The sequence below is a fragment of the Equus asinus genome, chromosome 18 (genome assembly GCF_041296235.1).
Source record: "Equus asinus isolate D_3611 breed Donkey chromosome 18, EquAss-T2T_v2, whole genome shotgun sequence".
Lineage (NCBI taxonomy): Eukaryota > Metazoa > Chordata > Mammalia > Perissodactyla > Equidae > Equus > Equus asinus.
In genome coordinates, this window is record NC_091807.1 from 39,339,331 (window position 1) to 39,361,588 (window position 22,258).

At 42.0% G+C, this 22,258-nt stretch overlaps 1 protein-coding gene across 9 annotated transcripts in view; it reads right to left on the minus strand.

Annotated features, from left to right (window-relative positions):
• The window catches only part of HSF2BP (heat shock transcription factor 2 binding protein), a 107,897-nt gene that overhangs the window by 33,694 nt on the left and 51,945 nt on the right, over positions 1–22,258 (minus strand). For 8 of the 9 annotated variants that reach the window (XM_070488964.1, XM_044750762.2, XM_044750765.2 and 5 more), the window contains one exon: positions 5,549–5,652. In XM_070488964.1, the coding sequence (XP_070345065.1) occupies positions 5,549–5,652 (104 nt within the window). Of the gene's footprint in view, positions 1–4,419; positions 5,653–22,258 lie in introns of those variants that run through there. The other variant, XM_070488967.1, reaches the window with a different exon arrangement.

Genomic DNA, 22,258 nt, shown 5'->3' on the forward strand with positions numbered 1-22,258 from the left:
GGGCTGGCCCCAAGGCTGAGTGGTTAGGTTCACGCACTCCGCTTCAGCAGCCCAAGGTTTCACCAGTTTGCATCCTGGGTGCAGACATGGCACTGCCCATCAAGCCGTGCTGAGGTGGCGTCCCACATGCCACAACTAAAAAGACCCACAACTGAAAAAAAAATATACAACTATGCACCAGGGGACTTTGGGGAGAAAAAGGACAAATAAAATCTTTTAAAAAAAAAAAGATATCCACGTGGCGACATCTGAATGTCTATTAGATATCCATGTGGAGACATCTGAATATCTATTAGATAGCTATGTAGAGATGTCTGAGTGTTTATAAGCTATCTATGGGGAGATGTCTGTATGTCTATTAGATCCACGGGGAGATGTCAAATAGATAGCTGGACATATGACTCTGGAGTGCGGGAGAGAGGTCTAGGCTGAAGATAAAAATTTGGTAGAACTATCAATGTGTCATATTATGCAGGCAAACCAAATAAATGTAAAGTGGGAGGCAATTTCCAAATGCCTATTCAACATTGTACACATGGGTAGGAAAGCCAGCACTAAGTTAAAAGTTAAAAGAGTGATCATTATACTAGTTTGCATTAACAGTAATGTAACATGTGGTCATCATCCCAATACGCTCTGTCCTCATCAGCTATTTGCTACAGTTCTGTGCCAGTTCTGCCACTTAAGAGGAATGTGAAGAATTTGGAGAAAGCCTGGGGAAAAGCCAGATACAAGTTGAATAAAGAGAAGGAAAACGAAATCCAGCAAAGGTTAAAGGAAATAAGATTATTCAGTCAGGGATGATTAATAGCAACTGGTCCTGTACTCTGGATCAGAGAAGTCCGGAAACTTGAAAGCAACTTGCCAACTTTAGATCAAACAAAATAAAAGGAAATGAGCTTTCACTGTGGTATGAATTATATTAGAAATAAAAAGGGAAACTTAACACCTACTACATTAGGTGTTGGCCTGGGCACTATTGCATTTTAATACACATTAAGATCCTTGAGGCAGAAATCTCCATTTTGCAGATCAGAAAAGAGGGATCCTAAAAGGTTAGTTAAGTTCTCAAGTAGAAGAGCTGCAATTTCCATCTGGGTCTAATGAGTCCAAAGTCTATATTCTTTAAATATATTAAATTTCCTAATGGAAAAATTGATAAAAGTAGGAACCAATTATTGAGAGAAGTCATGCAATCTGTTTTTCCTAGATCTTTTAAAAATTAGAAGAGACTCTTTTTGTCTAGTGTATTTTCATAAAGCAGATCTACCTAAAAGCAAAGGGGTAGAACAAGCCAGTTTTCAAATTCTCTCCTAGTCCTAAGCAGCTGTGAAGGTCCAGAATTCTGAAACCATCACACCACACTACCAAGCACCAAGAAGTACATGTTATTTTTCAGGGAACTACTTTTGTTCCTATTTTTCTAATCTAGAATAAAATATGTACTCACCTTACTAAAAGACACATAAAATTCCATAACAAATTTTGATTTTTTAATTAATTTGTATGTGCGTGTGAGGAAGACTGGCTCTGAGCTACCACCTGTGCCAATCTTCCTCTATTTTACGTGGGAAGCCAGCACAGCATGGCTTGATGAGCGGGTGCTAGGTCCACCACCAGGATCTGAACCTGCGAACCTCGGGCTACTGAAGTAGAACATACGAACTTAACCACTACACCACCGGGCTGGCTCCCAAATTTTGATTTTTAAGTTAAAGTAACTCCATACATAACTCAGGGGTCAAATATCCTGGTCTTGATAGACCTTGTTTTTGTTTGACTGTGATAACAAATAACTCTACAGATATCAAGTAGGATGACCTTGGAGAAGATTTATTAGGGTTTGGCCTGTGATCGTTGTGTCAAAAGAACTTGTCTTTATGGACCAGAAAGCCTGATGCCCCAGTGGCAAAAAGTGGCATTCAGGCAACTTCACCACCACCCTTCACTGCATGCGACCCGACGTTTAAGCAGAAACCATCCGCCCTGGTCAAAGAGCACCATCTCCGCTGAGTGTCAGGAACAGACACTCCTGGTTGCCTGCTGCCTAGAGAGCTGCATAAAATGAAATGAAACTCAATGATTTTCACTCAGCCCTGGAAAATGTCTGGAGTACCAGAGCTAGAAAGGGGCATAGAGAACATTTAGCCTAATGCCTTCTTTTTATGAGAAGGTAAACAACCAGCAGAAGTGCCAAAGGATCACTGGCTGCAAGCTAGCTCACACAGAGAGGGGGGCATCTAGTTTCAGGCCCTCTATCTCAGAGGCAAGTGAAGGAGAGAAGTCACCCAGAACCAAGGCTTCCATCTCAGAGACACTTCTTGAGGAAGAACACCCCAGTAGAGTGGCTAAGAGACAGGAGCTGAAGCCCGGCTGTCAGGATTTCCACCTAGCGGCTGTATAACCTTGAACAAGTTACTTCACGTCTATGTGCCTCAGTTTCCGCGTCTATAAAACAGAAATTGTAATATTTACCTTATAAAGGTATTTAGAGAAATGAATCTGAGTATACAATAAAGCACCTAAAACAGTGACTGGCATTTAAAAAGCACTAGGTATTCTTATTTAATTATTCTCTCCCTCTCCCTACCCCCTGCTCCCTCCAACTGGCAGCATCTGCTTGCACACAGCCCATGACAACCAGCCTGGATAGTTACCTTACAGGTCAAGTCCACCTCTGATTCTATGGCTCCCTTAGTTCACATTTTCAGGGGAAAAAAAAATGGCTGTTTGGTCAAGTATCCAACCCTGGTGGATAAGATTATCACGCACTACAAACACAGCCTCCCCTCAGCCTGCCTTTAAAACTGTGGGAGGTCTGGGTTTTATCCTACTTGCAAGCTAACAAGTTAGCATGCTATAGTTTCATGGATGCTGGCAGAAGACATGAGACTTCTGAGCTTGAGACAAAAAACTTTACTACTCCACAGCAACAGCCATATCCAGAGCATCCGCTCTTGTGTCAGCTCAGCGAGACCCAATTCTACCAGGCCATGCACATGCCGCAGGCTGCATTACAGAAGAGGAATCCTAAGCTCAGGGAACCCAAGTCTTTCATAATGGGTAGTAAGCCTGCCTGACCTTTGCCCTAGAAGGAAGCATTACCCATACTGTATGGGTGTAAACAAACCCACCCTTTGCTCTGGAGAGGGACAGTATCTCTATCTCCCAAGGCCCTTCAGTATACAAGCATCCTTGAAAAGAGAGCCGGGAACAAAGGAGGTCAGCTCCTCTGCTCTTAAGACATAAACATGGGAGATCTATGTGCCCCAACGATATCCAAATAAATGGACATTTATACTGTGTTCATGGATTGGAAGATTCGATGCTGCTAAAATGTGAATTCTCCCCAAAACAAACTGTCAATTCAACATAATCCCAATAAAAATCCCAACAGGATTTTTTGGGTAAAAAGTGACAAGCTGATTCTCAAATTTATACGGAAATACAAACGACTTCGAAACACCCAAACAACTTTGAAAAATAAGAACAAAGTTGAAGGATTTACACTACCCAACTTTATGATACTGGCATAATGACACAAAATTGAATCCATGGAACAGAACAGAATCTAAAACTACACCCTCACATATATTGTCATTGGATTTTCAACAAAGGTGCCAAGGCATTTCAGTGGAGAAAGGAAAGTCTTCAAAACAAATGGCACCAGATCAACTAGGTAGCCTTATGCCAAAAAAAAGAACTTTGATTCATACTTCTCACTGTATACAAATATTAACTCAAAATGGATCATAGACCTAAATGTAAAATGCAAAATTATAAAACTATTAGGAGCAAATACATTAAAAAATCTTTGTGACCTTGAGTTAGGCAAAGATTTCTATACCAAAAGCATGATTCATAATCGAAAAAGAATGATAAATTTCATCAAAATTAAGAACTTCTGTACTTTAAGGATGCTCTTAAGAGAATGAAAAGATAACTAACGGACTAGGAGAAAATATTTGCAAACTTCATATCTGAGAAAGGATTTCTATGTAGAATATACAAAGAACTCTGAATACTCAATTGAAACAAGCCAACTTTTTAAAAATGAGCAAAAGATATGAACAGACACTTAATCAGAGAAGATATATGGATGGCAAATAAGCACATGAAAAGATGCCCAACATCATTAGTCATAAAACAAATGCAAATTAAGACCACAGTGAGGTAACACTACATCCTTACCAGAATGTCTAAAATTAAACAGAACGACCATACTGAGTACTGACGAGGACGCGCAGCAACTGGAACACTAACACACTGCTGGGGGGAGTGCAAAATGCTTACTCACTTCGGAAAACAGTTTGACAGTTTCATAAAAACTAACACACATCTAACACATGATGTAGACATTCTACTTCCAGGTATTTACCCAAGAGAAATGAAAGCATATGTCCATGCAAAGACACAGAAGAATGTTCATAGGAGCTTTATTTATCATAGCCAAACACATCTGAGACAACCCAAATGTCCATAAACAGCTGAATAAATAAAGCAATCATGGTATATCCATATAATACTATTTAGCAATAAAAAGAAATCAACTATTAACACACACAACACGAATGGATCTCAAAATAATTATGCTGAGTAAAAGGCAAAAAAGAACACAAAATATACGATTCCATTTATATAAACTTGCAGAAAACAAAAACCAATCTATAGTGCAGAAAGGAGAGGAGTGGTTGTCTGGAAAGAGAGTAATGGGAGGGAGGGGTCACCAAGGAGCACAAGGCATTTTTGGGAATGACAGGTATGTTCATTATCTTGACTATGGTGATGAATTTACAGGTGTAGATTTATGTCAAAACTTATCAATTGTTTGTCTTAAATGTGTGCAGTTTATCACATGTCAATTATACCTCAAAAAAACTGTTTAAAAAACAGCATTTACCACCAAGTAGAGCTGAAGCTCAAAAACAGAGATTGACCTGAATTATGAAAAAATAAGGAAAGTCCATTTTTTTGCACGCTTGAGTGAAATACACAACACTAAACACACAGTGTTATAAATTATGATGAACAGACTGGGACAAAATTTTAGGTTACATTGGTGGTAAGGGAGAAGAGGAACAGTAAAGACAGCCTTTTATTTCAAAGAAAATTTTAAAAGCACATATACATAATATATATATATATGTTCATATATATGTAACTTCAGAGCTGGGATCTCTCTCAGATTTCCTTTTCCCCACATTCCTTAACAATGGGACTTCTCCTTTACCTGATATTCAGACCCGCAGACAACACATATAGTACTGTATTGTTCTCAGAGAAGGCAATAGGTTACTGTCATTTACCAACTACTTTATCATTTTTCTTTATATCACAGAATCATAACTAAATTGAAAACAATACTTCAGAAACAGAACTAGAATAACTCAGCACACCATTGAGTTTTCCATAATTTGAAATCCTTTTTTTAAAGAAATAGTAACACCTTGAGACAACCAATCCTAATTTCTAATACTTTACAACTTCCTTCAGCCACAGAGGAGTAGGCACATAGCCATCCGAGAGATATATGTAAACCTCTCCTTACCACTCAAAAGCCACCACAGCAAAGGGATGAATCCTGGACTCTCACTGATGTACTTCAAGCCTTTCAAATTGATGCTCACATTGTACAAGGACATCAGCATTAACCTGAAATGTGAAAGAAAATGGTGTTGAAATGTTGGCTCCTCCACTCTATATTTCACCCTAAATACATCTCTTGGTTAACAGGACTTTAACAACTTAGAGGTTTCCTTGCATTTCAGGCATCCAATTCTACAATCTGTATGACAGGTATAGCAAGCAGAAGGTATGTGAAATAATAATTGTCTCTGAAGCTACAGGAAAATGGGAAACTTGAGCAACAGTGCCACACAATACCACCTTTAGGCTCACATAATCAAGAGACATGAATGTAGAGCTGGTACCACAGGAAACCTCAAAACTATATCTATTGAATCTTCTCTTTTATTACCAATCCTGCATTTATATACAGGTAACCCTCAATTCACAAGTATACTATACTCTAAACAAACATTTTCTTAAAGGAAAGGACCCTCAACCTGGTCTTCAAAGAATTCCCACAAATACAGTACTAACAAATGTGAGTTCATAATAAAGATCAGAAAATACACACAAAAAACACCCTTATAAGTAACAGCACAAAGAACCAATGAGAGCCGCATACTAGAAGTATCAGAGTCAGATACTAGACATATCAACTGCAGAGTAGAAAATGTGTATGTTTAATAGGTATAAATAATTCAATAAGAAATTAAAAACATGATCAAGGAGCTACCAAGTATTATAAATGACCAGGAACTCAAGAGAACCTAGGAGAGCTCACAAAAATGAAAACTATAATAATCAAACTGTAAAACTCAAGGGTAATTGACCCCTGGGAAAGGAGAAATACTAAATAGGAAATAGAGCTAAAGAAATTGTAGCAGAGAGAGCAAAGCCAGGAAGGAGGAAGCCCATAAAGGCGGGTGCCAGAACGGGGGGAGCACTAAGACGTGCACACGAAATGGCCCCGGCTGGGGCTGCCTCTGAACTATGTCACCACGAGGCAGACACTAAGGAGCCCAGTGGAGACAGAAGGAAAACCCAGGAACAGGCACAGTTTGTGGCTGCTGACCACCTCCGGGGAGCCAGGGTTTAGGAGTCAGGTAAAGCTAACCACCTGCTAGGACAAACATCAATTCTCTTCAGGAAAAGATAAGAGTCCAGAGTCCACAACACACCTTCTACAACGTCCAGTATACAATCGAATGTTTAACTCGCAGGGCTGGCTAGGCGGAGGAGAGTAGGGCAGTTGCTTTGGGCGCAAATTTAAGAGATGCCAAAAGACTCAGTAACCAAGATTTTTAAAATATATTATAATGCAAATTTTAAAAAGATCAAAACTACTGTAAAAGTTCCATAATAAGCAATATGTCAAAATATTAAATAAAGATGAGATCAGTAACAGTTCCATACCAAGACACATTAGAGCCCGAGGCAAAAGGAAAATCAGTAATAGCGACTCTCCATTAACAAGGGACTACGTAAATAAATTAAGGTGGGCCAGGCACACACGCATGCCATGGAAAATGTTTATTACAGCCCTCTCTTAAAACAGCTGGTTTCCTCACTAACCCTACTTTGTCAAAAGCAAGCTCCGTGGCTGATTCGTCTTTATCACCCACAGCCTGGTACAGTACCTGGGACACTAAGCACTCCGTTTAAATACGGAAAATGACTCAATCCCCAGTGACCGAGAGCCTCAGCAGGGCAAAGCAAGCAGGGACAGGTCTTTCTCTCCTCGTATTTTAGGGGCATCTTCAAGGTCAAGACAAGCTACGGAGTCCAAGAAGGCAACACTAGACGAGCGCCCTCGACAGCAGTGAGGCCCAGCTTTCCAGTTACGATCCTCAGCCCCCCATGGGCCAAAGATGAGCCGCAAGTGCAAATCCTCTCAAGGTTTCCTGAGATATCCAAATATCTATTCGCTAGTAACCTATTATGAGTTATTAAGGGCTATTCAAATGTCATATTCATGAGAAAAATTCAGCACCTTGACTAGAATTTTCAGCGGTCTCTGATCCAGTGTTCCAGGAAGAGAAAAGTTCCTACTTCACATTACCAGCACAGATAGCTGGAATTCCTTAAAATTAAATGTACTGTCTATGCTGCTCTCACGCACAACAGCAGGGCTGAGTCATTGCAAGAGAGATCATATGGCCTACAGAGCCTAAAATATTCTCTATCTGGCCCCTTACAGAAGAAGTTTGCTAACTCCTGCTCTAGAGCATGAAAATAAGATAAACCAATCTTCTCTAGATCTTAAAAGGCAAAGTTAACCTCTAGATGGTAACTGTAATACGTGTGCAAATATGCGGCAGAAGATACGTCCAGCTGAAATTCTTCATTGACTGCCACTTAACTTTAAGGTGTCAAAAACGACTCACAAATTGACAGATACCTTTAAAATTTCCTATTTGGTCAAAATCAGCCATCCTTGTGAAGCAAACATGGAACAAAGGTGATTGCAATGACCATGGTGCCACCTGAGACCTCAAATCATGGTCAGGCTACATCTCACAGAAGACCAGCGACTTCTCCAAGATCACTCAAGGACCTAGCAAACACCAAACTCAGAATGACTCTCCGTTTCTTATCCAAATGTTTTCTATTCCAACCAAAAGCAATTTGTAAATAATGTATGACGTTTCCAACTGTCAAGTCAAAGAAACTGCCCACTCGACTCACTGTTATAGGACTTCACAGGAGATACTAAAAGTAAATGTCATTTCTCAAACGACTGTAGTACCAGGAGTCAGACTTTTTCCTCCAATGACAAAAAAGCCAGCAAAGCTGGCTTCCAACCACAAACCTAGGCAGAAGATTCGTTACAGATGGACTAATGGGCTCCAGAAGAACAACTTCCCGGTCTCTGCAGTCTTGAGAACTTGAGATACATCTGACTCTGATAACAAAAGGACTGAAAGCAAGGCTAAAATAAAGGTAGTGGCGAACGTGGATGCCACAAAAGCAACAACGGGAACTCGCCTTCAATGAAAGGAAGCTCTCTTGGGCTGGCCCAGTGGCACAGCGGTTAAGTTCCCACGTTCCGTTCTTGGCTGCCCAGGGTTCACCGGTTTGGATCCCGGGTGCGGACATGGCACTGCTTGGCAAAAGCCATGCTGTGGAAAGCGTCCCGTGTGTAAAGTAGAGGAAGACAGGCACGGATGTTAGCTCAGGGCCAGTCTTCCTCAGCAAAAAAGAGAAGGATTGGCAGTAGTTAGCTCAGGGCTAATCTTTCTCAAAAAAAAAAAAAAAAAAGAAAGGCAGCTCTCTTCACCTGGGTCACCGGCCTGGACAGGCTCTCCCGGTGGGGAGCTGGGAAGCCCTCCTGACGGTCTGGTGCGCAGGGCTGACTCACTGCAAGTAAAGGTGACGCAACTGAACTGCCTTATCCTTCATCTAAAAGAAACGCCAACTGTCACCTACAAGTAACAGAGAACAAACACACCCAGCGCTTCCAAACAAACCAGCAATAAAGACAAACCAAAAGGCATGATTGTGATGGCCAGAAACAAAAACTACAAATCAGTCTTCCAAAACTGACTAAAATCTAAAGTAGCCAAACTAGCACCATCAAGTAATTCTCAGGAACAATGAGCAATAAAAGTCTTAGAAAAGTTTGCTTATGTTATTTGAGAGAGAAGCAACTGGCAGAGCAATACAATTAGACATTTCAGACCAAATGACAGACGGCAGCTTGCAGTTAGAGGCCTATCAATTTTTAAAGAGGAATGCAGTAATTAACTACTTAGCATGCTTGTTTTAGAGTCTGCAACCCCTCCCCAATCGAGTCAGAACCTAAAAATCTGTGGTCCATGCCATATGTAATCCTAATCAAATACCTATAGATTAATTGTTATCTACTACGTAACACTGAAGAGACACAAAAGAATATAAAGAACAACAGAACACACACCTCCCTGGTTAAGAAAGAAAACCTCACCACCACAGTCAAACCCCCGTGGAACTCTGAACGCGTACTTCAGGGCGGTGGGAACCACTGTCTACACCTGATGTGAGAATAGCCTTGCATGTCTGTATACTTGTACAACAGGGACAGAACCTGGCGATTTTGTTCTCCATGTTTGCAGCAGCAGCAGGAGGCCGTACGTAACCCCCACACCACGCTGAGGTGTCTGTTGATTTGCACAGTTCTAACGTCTTTGCACGATAGGTTCCCACACACTAACTGCCCTCCCTCTGTCTGTTCTCCAGCTGACGGCGGTTCAGGTAGCTTCCTGGGGCACACCGTTACAAACATGGCTGCCAGGACGTTTCTGCACAAGTATCCTGGTGTTTACAGGTAAAACTTCCTCCGGAGTATGTAGGCAGAAGAGGACTGCCTGTCCCAGGCATGCATGTGGTCAACCTCAACAGAGGCCGCCCAACAGCCTCCATCTCCCTCCCCACAGCAAGAGGACAGGTGTCAGCTCTCCCGGCCTCACCTCCTCTCCAAAGCTCAAACTGCCTGACTCTGGTTTTTTTCAACGAGATGGAATGGAAAGGTATCTCATTAGGGTTATAATCTGCATTACAATTGAGGTCGAGAATCTTATCCATATTTATGAAGCTTGTCAGTATCTTTTGGGAACTGCCTGATTATCTCTTTGGTTATATGTATATTGGGTTATTCGCCTTTTTCTTATTGAAAAAGCTGAATACAGATTTTTGAGATTTTTAAAAATATAGATAGAATGATCAAACTAGACAGGTTGAAATCCTAAAAATGCCTCTCAGACAACCTGAGGTTATATTATTCATGGCACCAAATACCAATTTATAACTCAGTACTAGACCAATTCAGTGAATGATAAATGTTTTGGCATTAAGAGCCCTACCGCGTGAAAAATAATATACATTCATTTCCAGACCCCAAATGATAATTAACATCCTAGAAATATGTTATAATGTCCTTAATGATAACTTTCCTACTACCTAGCATTACTAAAGTTTTGACTGGAAACAATTTAGAAACCCAATCATGTTTGAATATTTCCTTTCAATTGGCATTAAGCTGCTCCTTCTGTGAAGAAGTCATCAGGCCACCACTGCAGTGACACTTTGTATGACTTTTAACAACAAACAAGGTATGACCGTAACCCAGAAGGTGAGTATCTGCATCTCACTTGCTCGTTTAGCAGGACTTCCTGAGCATCTCCTGTGTGCCAGGCCCTGGGACACAGAGCTGAAGAGGCGGTATGTGCCCCCGGAAGTTCACCGTGAGAGGGAGAGACAAGCAGAGCAGATGCTGAGCAGGCTGCCTGTGCTCTGAGGTCCCTTCCAAGCTCAGTGCCCTGAGCTGAGTTCTAAAGTGCTGCCATTATTTTAAGACATTTTGTAGAAATGCTGCTAGAATCATCTTCACAAATACAGTCTGAGCTCTGACTATCCCGAAGAAGTTCTCTCTTCTTTGGAAGCTGGGATTCTGCGGAGAAGCCAGCCCACTGCTCCTGACGATGATGAATCATTGCTCACGGAGGCACAGAGCTGCACACACAGCCACAGTCACTCAGAGCCACATCTCTTCAGAAATGTCATAATGCCAGTTTGGTCGCAAAGTATGAACTGGATTTCCTGCAGAGCTCACAAATTGGTTCTGCCCAGAGGACCTGGGAAATTTCATGAGCAGGACTTCTGCTGACGACAACTGGAAGTCATCGAGTGGGGGGTAACCAACAGTAACCTCAAGGAGCGGGATAAAGTACATTCCAGACTCCAGAGGCATTTCTACACTCCCCCACCCCACGTGTCTGACAAGAAACAGCTCTGCTGAGCTGCTCTCCTCCCTCCTGGTCCTTCCTGACCATGCATGCCGCATACTCCCCGGCCCCTGCACAGTGAAACGTGCTTTGTCAGTAACCTGCGATTGGTACAGAGCAGACATATTCCCTTCACAGAGCCTGCAGCCCAACCCCAAACCTGGGAGAGCAGTATGCTGAGAGCCAAGCCATGGCTCAGGAATGTGGAAACCCCTCCCTGCCGCCCTCCAACGGCTCAGCCTGCCAGCAGACTCTTCTCTCTAGCTGAGGAGCCACCTCAAACTCTGGGCCTTCAGCCAACCCATTCAACGACATCTCCAGCAGTTCTGTCCCTAACACTGACCCTGAGAAGCAGCCAGAATAAGTTGTTAAAAGGCCGCCTGTGGCCTGTTCAATAAGGACCAATAAAATCATAACGAAGGATGGGCAACGAGAATAAGTTAATGCGAAAGTTAAGTACAAAAGAAATAGGGGTACTTAACAAGGCTAGAAGTCATCCTAAGCCCTAAAATCCACATCTCCAATGTGAAACAAAAGTTTTGTTTGTCCAGCTCTTACTGTCAAGGAGAATAGCAACAACAGCATCACCTGACAGGAGTGGGGAAAGACAAGACACAGCCAGGACAGTCTCAGGGTCCAGTGCACCAGGCTCAGTGCCAGCATGATGCTCAATGGCCTCTGCAATCCTAAGGTCAGGGTGCAATCCTAGACACAGCACAGACCCTGCCTGTGCCAGACGTGCATGTGCAAGCCTGGATAACCCATGGTTACAGGTGGAAGAAACCGGACTGATGCTGACAATGACAGATGAAGCTCTTGACACTTCACACCCCAACTGGTGAACGACTAATGCATGGAGGAGAGCTGGCCAAGATCCTCTGCCAGGGGCTTGCCACTGGCTTGCAGCATGGAATTCCCCAGCCCAGGCTGAGGGAGCCTGGTCTAGGGCTGGCCTGGGTGGCAAGCAGGCACTTGAGAGGCTGATGCAAATGTGAAAATTATCAACAGAGAACACAGTCCCGGTTGGTGTAGCAAGCAGGTGATCCTCTTGGAGGTATGGATGCCAAGGCTTAAGAGATCTACCACTACAGTAAACAGCAATCCACTCATCCTGCTGGAAGCACAAAGCACCTCGTGAGACCCCCAGGATCAGCTGGTATGTCTAGCCACCAGATGTTGGAAGTTTCTATATTTGAAGTTAAAAAAGTGTCTTCCCCAAAAAGGCAGATAAACTAGGGCTAGTGAGAAATTACAGTCTGAGAGGATATGATAATGAAAGAACTCACAGAGGCCAAGTTACAACAATGTCCCACTTGTTACCCCAGGAGAATGTGCCACCAAAGAGATGGCCCTGGTGCCCCATGGTAGAACTAAGTCTGTTATAAGGTCACTGACCCACAGGGCCCATGGGGACTCCAAAGGGAAGCAAAAGGAACAGGGCACCATGAGCCAGCCCTTCATTCTGGAAAAATGGAAACTTTTTTCCACATTCTGGAAAACACGTCACATCATGGTAAACCCAAAGTCACTCAAATTCTAGCAGAGCTGGCAAATGGACTGATGTGGACCCTAGGGCCCTGCTGAAGGTTGTCACAGCACAACTGGGAGAAAAAAGGCTGCCTAGGAGCCAGCAGAGTGGGAGAACTTGAAAATGCTAAAGCAAGAGATGACAACCAACTCAGCAAAATCCAAGAGGGCAGCTAATCAAAAGGACAGCTAATTGAAATCAGAGGTAGGAGGACTACTCACCCAAAAACCCCAAAAGCCAGATGTCCCTCTGACACATGAGAGAAGAGTGTGAGAGTGAGGGGCTATTAATAAGTGAGGCAGCTGAGATGAGTAAGCTCACAACCCACACCCTCAGTTCTCTCCATGGAGCAGGAAGTAGAGCCACCTGCAGAGGACTGAGTAACAGCAAAGCGGTCAGGTCACAAACAGCCTACAGTCCAACCTAGCCACTGTGGACAGCAAAGTGGGCACCGGTAAGGACACAGAGGAGGGTTCCCAGGGATGCTCACGTGCATGAAGTGGAAGAGAAATGGATTTTTTTAAATGGATTTAAAAAATGAGAACAAGGGGCGGGGCGGGACCAAGATGGCGGAGTGCGAGGTCTTCTTTGTCTCTCCCTCATTGAATCTACAACTAATTGGACATTCACCGATTAACAAAGGATATCCAGATAGCATCTCAAGACGCCTAAAAGTCTCGTGCTACTACACATCGGAACGCGGACAGACTTCCCCCCGGGAGGAGGTGGAAATAGGTGAAAACTCTCTGACCCCCGACCCCCGGACAGCCTAGTTCCTGAAGGAGGCTCTCTTCCAGCAGACTCCACCATAGCATCGCCAAGCACCTAGGGCAGGAGTGTGCACTCACCAGCGGAAAGACAGTGGAAACAGGTGACAACACCGCTACCCAAGCCCCCCGTGATCACACCTAAGCCCAAGGGCAAATCCCCAGGGCCCCACACCCACTGGCAGGGAAGGCCTCCGCTCACCATTAGCAGGGAGGCCACGCCCAGAATCCAGGAAAAAGGAAAGCTCCCGGTGGGCAGATCCCCCGGGGCGGCTCCAGGCCACAAGCTGCTGCTGGGCTCACGGTCTCCTGCACACGGGTCGGTACAGGGGGTGCCTGGACTTCCCATGGACATGCCTGGGGACTGGGTGGAGCTCCAACACCCGGCTCTGTGGCCCGGGGGGTTGCTCCAGGGTCCCACACCCCCCCAGCAGGGAGGGCCTCTGTTCACCATTGGCAGGGAGGCCCCACACAGCATTCGGAACACAAGGAAGCTCCCTAGAGCAGAATTCCCCACAAGGCAGCAGCTTACAAGCCACCGCAGGCCTATGGACTCTGGCCGTGTCCCAGACGAGGCAAGGGGCTCCCAGAGATCCCGTGAGAGTAAAGTGGGGCAGAGTAGAGCTCCGGTGAAACGACTATGTAGCCCAGGGGGGAACTCCAGGGTCCTACAGCAGCCTCAGTGAAAGCCTCTGCACAGCACTAGTGGAGAGGTCCCGACTGGCAATCGCAAGGCGGGAAGGCCCTGGGGCAAAAGCAGCACAGCTAAGTGAGCTAATGACAAACTGCAGAAGATACCCATAGCTCTGCTGGGACCTATAGTGGACAAGTGTGATCTGGTGGGCTCTGCTAGGGACAAATCAGAGATTATACGTGATCCTGCTCCTGGCTGATGGGAAAGCCCACAACACCACTGCAGACCACAAGGAGGGAGCGCGTCTAGGTGGGCTGCAGCAGTAGGCACCAGCAGCCTGAGGCCCCCTTGCGATAGCCCCCACAACCGACGAGGGACCCCACATGACCACTGTGACTACAAGGAGGGGTCCAGACCCAGTCAGTAACAGCTGACAGGGTTCCTGGTGGGGCAGTCTAAACAGCTGCCCCCTAACACACACCAGTCACAACAAGTGGAAGCAGTGACTAAACTCTATCTCTATGCAGAGTCACAAACCCACGCCATCAAGCAGTATGAAAAAATATATTAAATCTCCAGAACAGAAGGAAAATGATAAGCATCCAGAAAACAATCCCAAAGACAATGAAATCTACAACCTAAATGACGATGATTTCAAAACTGCCAATATTAAAAAATTCAACGACCTAAAAGAGAATTCAGATAGACAATTCAATGAGTTCAGGAGCTATGTCACAAAAGAGCTTGACACCATAAAGAAGAACCAATTAGAAATACTGGAGATGAAGAACACAATGGAGGAGATTAAGAAAAATCTGGACTCTCTGAACAGTATGGTCGATAATACGGAGGACAGAATTAGCAATTTGGAGGATAGGAATATAGAAATGATGCAGGCAGAGGAGGAGAGAGAATTAAGACTAAAAAGAAATGAAGAAACTCTCCAAGAATTATCTGACTCAATTAGGAGATGCAACATAAGGTATACCAGAGGGAGAAGAGAAGGTGAAGGGGGCAGAAGGCCTGTTCAAAGAAATAATAGCTGAGAACTTTCCAAACTTGGGAAGATAGATGGAACTTCATGTCACAGAAGCCAACAGATCTCCAAACTTTATTAATGCAAGAAGACCAACCCCAAGACATATAGTAGTGAAACTAGCAAAAGTCAACGACAAAGAGAAAATACTAAGGGAAGCCAGGCAGAATAAAATAACTTACAAAGGAAACCCCATAAGGTTATCAGCAGATTTCTCAGGAGAGACCTTACAGGCTAGAAGAGATTGGAATGAAATATTCAAAACTCTGAAGGATAAAAACTTGCAGCCAATAATACTCTACCCAGCAAAAATATCCTTCAAATATGATGGAGAAATAAAAACTTTCCCAGATAAACAAAAGTTAAGGGAGTTCATCACCACAAAACCTCCTCTTCAAGAATTGCTCAGGAAGAAACTCATTCCTGAAAAATCAAAAAAAGGAAAGGGGTTACAAAATCCAGAACAAAGGAGATAAGCAGAAGGACAATAACACAAAGTAACAGCTCTCCATCAGGACAAAATGCAAAAGAACTGGAAAGCAAGTGATAAAATTGCAACAGTAGGCCCCCACGTTTCAATAATCACACTAAACATGAATGGATTGAACTCTCCAATCAAAAGGCACAGAGTGGCAGGATGGATCAAACAACAAGATCCAACAATATGCTGCCTCCTGGAAACACACCTCAGCCCCAAAGACAATCACAGACTCAGAGTGAAGGGGTGGAAGACAATACTCCAAGCCAATAATGAACAAAAGAAAGCAGGTGTTGCCATACTTATATCAGACAAAGTAGACTTCAAAGCAAAACAGGTAACGAAAGACAAAGAGGGGCAGTATATAATGATAAAAGGGATGCTCCACCAAGATGACATAACAGTCATAAATACATACGCACCTAACACAGGAGCACCAAAATTCGTGAAGAAACTCTTAACAAAACTAAAAGGAGACATCAACAGCAATACAATAATAGTAGGGGACCTCAACACACCATTAACACCAATGGACAGATCATCCAGACAGAAAATCAACAAGGAAATTATAGAATTAAATGAAAAATTAGATCAGATGGACCTAACAGATATATATGGAACACTTCATCCAAAAACAGCAGGTTACACATTCTTCTCAAGCGCGCATGGAACATTCTCAAGGATAGACCATATCTTGGGAAACAAAGCAAGCATCAATAAGTTCAAGAGGGTTGAAATAATACCAAGCATCTTTTCTGATCACAATGCTATAAAACTAAAAATCAACTACAAGAATAAAGCTGGGAAAGGGGCAAAAATGTGGAGACTAAACAACATGCTACTGAACAAACAATGGATTATTGAAGAAATTAAAGAAGAAATCAAATATTATTGGGAGACAAATAAAAACACACTGTACCAAATTATTTGGGACGCAGCAAAGGCAGTCCTAAGAGGAAAATTCATTGCAATACAGGCTCACCTCAATAAGCAAGAAAAATCTTACATAAACAACCTCAAACAACACCTAATGGAATTAGAAAAAGAAGAACAAACAAAGCCCAAAGTCAGTAGAAGGAGGGAAATAATAAGAATTAGAGCAGAAATAAATGATATTGAAACAAAAAAGACAGTAGAAAGGATCAATGAAACAAAGAGTTGGTTCTTCGAAAAAATTAACAAAATCAACAAACCCTTAGCCAGACTCACTAAAAAAAAAAAGAAGTCTCAAATAAATAAAATTAGAAATGAGAGAGGAGAAATCAGAACAGACACCGAAGAAATACAAAGGATCATAAGAGAATACTATGAAAAACTATATGCCAACAAATTGAACAACCTAGAAGAAATGCATAAATTCCTAGACTCATACAACCTACCCAAACTGAATCAGGAAGAAATAGAGAATCTGAATAGACCAATCACAAGTAAAGAAATAGAAACAGTAATCAAAAACCTCCCCAAAAATAAGAGTCCAGGACCAGACGGCTTCTCTGGAGAATTCTACCAAACATTCAAAGAAGATTTAATACCTATCCTTCTCAAACTGTTCCAGAAAATAGAGGAAGATGGAGCACTCCCTAATACATTCTATGAAGCCAACATCACCCTGATCCCCAAACCTGACAAGGACAACACAAAGAAGGAAAACTACAGGCCAGTATCACTGATGAATATAGATGCAAAAATCCTCAACAAAATTTTGACAAACCGAATACAGCAATATATCAAAAAGATTATACACCATGATCAAGTGGGATTTATACCAGGGACACAGGGATGGTTCAACATCCACAAGTCAATCAACGTGATTCACTACATTAACAATATGAGAAACAAAAACCACATGATCATCTCAATAGATGCAGAGAAAGCATTCGACAAGATCCAACATCCATTTATGATAAAAACCCTCAATAAAATAGGTATAGAAGGAAAGTACCTCAACATAATAAAGGCCATATATGACAAACCCACAGCCAACATCATACTCAACGGACAAAAACTGAAACCCATCCCTCTCAGAACAAGAACAAGACAAGGGTGCCCACTTTCACCACTCCTATTCAACATAGTACTGAAGGTGTTGGCCAGAGCTGTTCAGCAGGAAAAAGAAATAAAAGGAATCCAGATAGGCAACAAAGAAGTAAAACTCGCTGTCTGCAGACAACATGATCTTATATATAGAAAACCCCAAAGAATCCATAGAAAAACTATTAGAAACAATCAACAACTACAGCAAAGTTGCAGGGTATAAAATCAACATACATAAATCAGTAGCATTTCTATACGCTAACAATGAACTAACAGAAAAAGATCTCAAGAACTCAATCCCATTCACGATCGCAACAAAAAGAATAAAATACCTTGGGATAAATTTAACCAAGGAAGTGAAAGATCTATACAACGAAAACTACAAGACCTTCTTGAAAGAAATCGACGACAACATAAAGAGATGGAAAGACATTCCATGCACATGGATTGGAAGAATAAACATAGTTAAAATGTCCATACTACCTAAAGCAATCTACAGATTCAACGCTATCCCAATCAGAATTCCAATGTCATTCTTTACAGAAATCGGACAAAGAATCCAAAAATTCATATGGGGCAGCAAAAGACCCCGAATTACTAAAGCAATCCTGAGAAAGAAGAACAAAGCTGGAGGCATCATAATCCCTGACTTCAAAACAGACTACAAAGCCACAGTAATCAAAACAGCATGGTACCGGTACAAAAACAGGTGCACAGATCAATGGAACAGAATTGAAAGACCAGAAATAAAACCACATATCTATGGACAGCTAATCTTTGACAAAGGAGCTGAGGGCCTACAATGGAGGAAAGAAAGTCTCTTCAACAAATGGTGCTGGGAAAACTGGACAGCCACATGTAAAAGAATGAAAATCAACCATTCTTTTTCACCATTTACTAAAATAAACTCAAAATGGATCAAAGACTGAAAGATTAGGCCTGAAACAATAAGTCTTCTAGAAGAGAATATCGGCAGCACACTCTTTGACATCAGCTTCAAAAGAATCTTTTCGGACACCATAACCCCCCACATGAGGGAAACAATAGAAAGAATAAACAAATGGGACTTCATCAGGCTAAAGAGCTTCTTCAAGGCAAGGGAAAACAAGATTGAAACAAAAAAACAGCCCACTAAGTGGGAAAAAATATTCACAAGTTATTTATCCGACAAAGGGTTAATCTCCATAATATACAAAGAACTCACACAACTCAACAATAAAAAATCAAATAACCCAATTACAAAATGGGCAGAGGACATGAACAGACATTTCTCCAAAGAAGATATGCAGATGGCCAATAGACACATGAAAAGGTGCTCATCATCACTAATCATCAGGGAAATGCAAATCAAAACTACACTAAGATATCACCTTACACCCGTTAGAATGGCAAAAATATCCAAAACCAAGAGTGACAAATGTTGGAGAGGTTGTGGAGAAAAGGGAACCCTCATACACTGTTGGTGGGAATGCAAACTGGTGCAACCACTATGGAAAACAGTATGGAGATTCCTCAAAAAGTCAAGAATAGAAATACCTTATGACCCAGCCATCCCACTACTGGGTATATATCCTAAGAACCTGAAATCAGCGATTTCAGAAGCTCCATGCACCCCTATCTTCATTGCAGCATTATTCACAATAGCCAAGTCATGGAACCAACCTAAGTGCCCAGCAACTGATGATTGGATAAAGAAGTTGTGGTATATTTATACAATGGAATACTACTCAGCCATAAAAAAGGAAAAAGTTGTCCCATTCACAACAACATGGATAGACCTTGACAGTATTATGTTGAGTGAAATAAGCCAGACAGAGAAAGACGAACTCTGTATGACTCCACTCATAGGTGGTAGTTAACATACGCACAAAGAGAACTGATTGGTGGTTGCCAGGGGAAAGGGGGGTGGGGGGAGGGCACTAGGGGTCAAGTGGTGTACCTACAACATGACTAATAATAATGTACAACTGTAATTTCACAAGGATGTTAACTTTTATAACCTTAATAAAAAAAAAATGAGAACAAGGGCTTCTAGTTTCCAGTTCACATATGAGGAGCGTGGAAGTCGCCACTCTCTCCCAACAAATAAAAATCACAACAGACTGAAAAACCAACAACTCTTCTTGGATTCATAAGAGAAAGCGGACACAGGGCCAACCACTGCCCCCAGGATTGGAGAGACAGACAGGTGAACACAGGGAGCCAGCTTCCCAGAGCAGAGACTCACGAGAGGAAACCACCGCAGGAACCAGCGGTGGGAGAAGAAAACCTGAACTGCAACTGAGGAATTAGCCAAGGCTCAGTGTAGACAATGCTGACAGTTAAAAACTCCAGGGGGACCCAGTCAAAGGGAGGTCCCTACAATACTGTGAGATTTACCTCTAGGAGCTCAAGCAGGTTTCCACAGCAAGGGGAGGGGAAGAGGAACCATTCTGAAATACACCAGAGTGCTTTGTTCTTCCTAACAAGGCTGGCCCTCAGGGAAGCTAGTCAACCAGAGCCTAACTGACTCAGGGAAGGGAAATACCCAACTCCAGTGAGCTCTAGCCTTCGGAAGGGAAATACCCAACTCCAGCCCACTCCAGCCAAGCTGTCCAGGATATGAAATGCAGTCCAGAGGCACAGGCTCACTACAAGACTGAGACGAAATCACAGGAAGAGTACAGTTAAGTGTCACCTAACAACACGGACACATTCTGAGAAATGTATTGTTAGGTGATTCTGTAGTTGTATGAACATCATACAGTGCACTTATGCAAACCTAGATGGTACAGCCTACAACACACCTACCTCTATGGTCCTAATGTTATCAGACCACTGTCATGTATACGTGGTACATCATTGACCAAAATGTTGTTCTAGGCCTATTTACAGCAGTTCCTTTTAGTACATCATGCTGGCTATCACGAAAAAATTACAAGGCATATCATACCAAAAGGCAAAAAACACATCTGAAGAGACAGACCAAGCATCAGACCCAGACATGGCAGGGTCACTGGAATTATCAGACCAGAAATTTAGAACAATTATGATTAATATACTAAGGGCTCTAATATATCAAGTAGATAGCATGAAAGAACAGATGGATAATGTAAACAGAGAGACAGAAATCCTAAGAAAGAACCAATAAAAAAAAAATGCTAGAGATAAAAAGCCCTGTAACAAAAATGAAGAAAAGTCTTTGACGGGCTTACCAGCAGACTAGACATGGCTGAGGAAAGAATCTCTGAACTAGAAGACATATTGATAGAAACCTCCAAAATTGAAAAGCAAAGAGAACAAAGACTGAAAAAACAGAACAGAATATCCAAGGACCGTGTGGCAACTACAAAGGGGGTAACATAAATGTAATGAGAATACCAGAAGGGAAAGAGAGAGAAAAGAACAGAAGAAATATTTGAAACAGTAATGACTGAGAATTCCCCAAACTAATGTCAGACACCAAACCACAGATCCAGGAAGCTCAGGGATCACCAAGTAGTGTAAATGCAAAAATAAACTACACCTGGGCATACCATTTTCAAACTGCAGAAAATCAAAGATAAAGAAAATATCCTGAAAGAAGCCAGAGAAAAAAACACCTCACTTACAGAGGAACAAAGATAAGAATTACATCCAACTTCTCAGAAAACATGCAAGCAAGAACAGAGTAGAGTAAAATATTTAAAATGTTGAGAGGTAAAAAACCCACCAACTTACAATTCTATACAATTCAATTCTTCTTACAATTCTGTAAGCAAAATTACTCTTGAAAAGTGAAGGAGAAATAAGACTTTCTCAGACAAGCAAAAATTAGAATTTGTTGCCAGCAGACCTGCCTTATAAGAAATGTTAAAAGAAGTTCTTTAGAGAGAAGGAACATACCACAGACCGGAAACTTGAATTACTTAAAGAAAGGAAGAACACTAAAGGAGGAATAAGTGAAGGAAAAATAAAAACTTTCATTTTTCTTATTCTTAGTTGATCTAATAGATAAAAGTTTGCTCAAAATAATAATGGCAGCAATATATTTGACTATGCATGCTTATGTAGACAGCTGTATGTGTGTGTGTATATGCTTGTGTATAAGTGAAATGAATGATAGCAATGATACAAGGAATGGCAGGAAGTAATTAGGATTATTCTTTATCATAAGATACTCACACTACCCAGGAAGTGATATGATATTATTTAAAAGCAGACTAGACTCTGAGTGTATATTGGAAACTACAGGCAACCACTAAAAAAAGTAAAAAGAGAAGCACAACCAACATGCTAAGAAAGGAAAGAAAATGAAATCACATAAAATGATCAGTTAAAATCACAAAATGCAGAAAAAGAATGGGAGACAAAAATAGGAATAAAAACCAAGGGCAACAAATAGAAAACAGTAATGAATATGGTAGACATTAACCCAACTATATCAATTATCACTTTGAATGTCAGTGGTCTAAATGCACCAACTAAAAGACCAA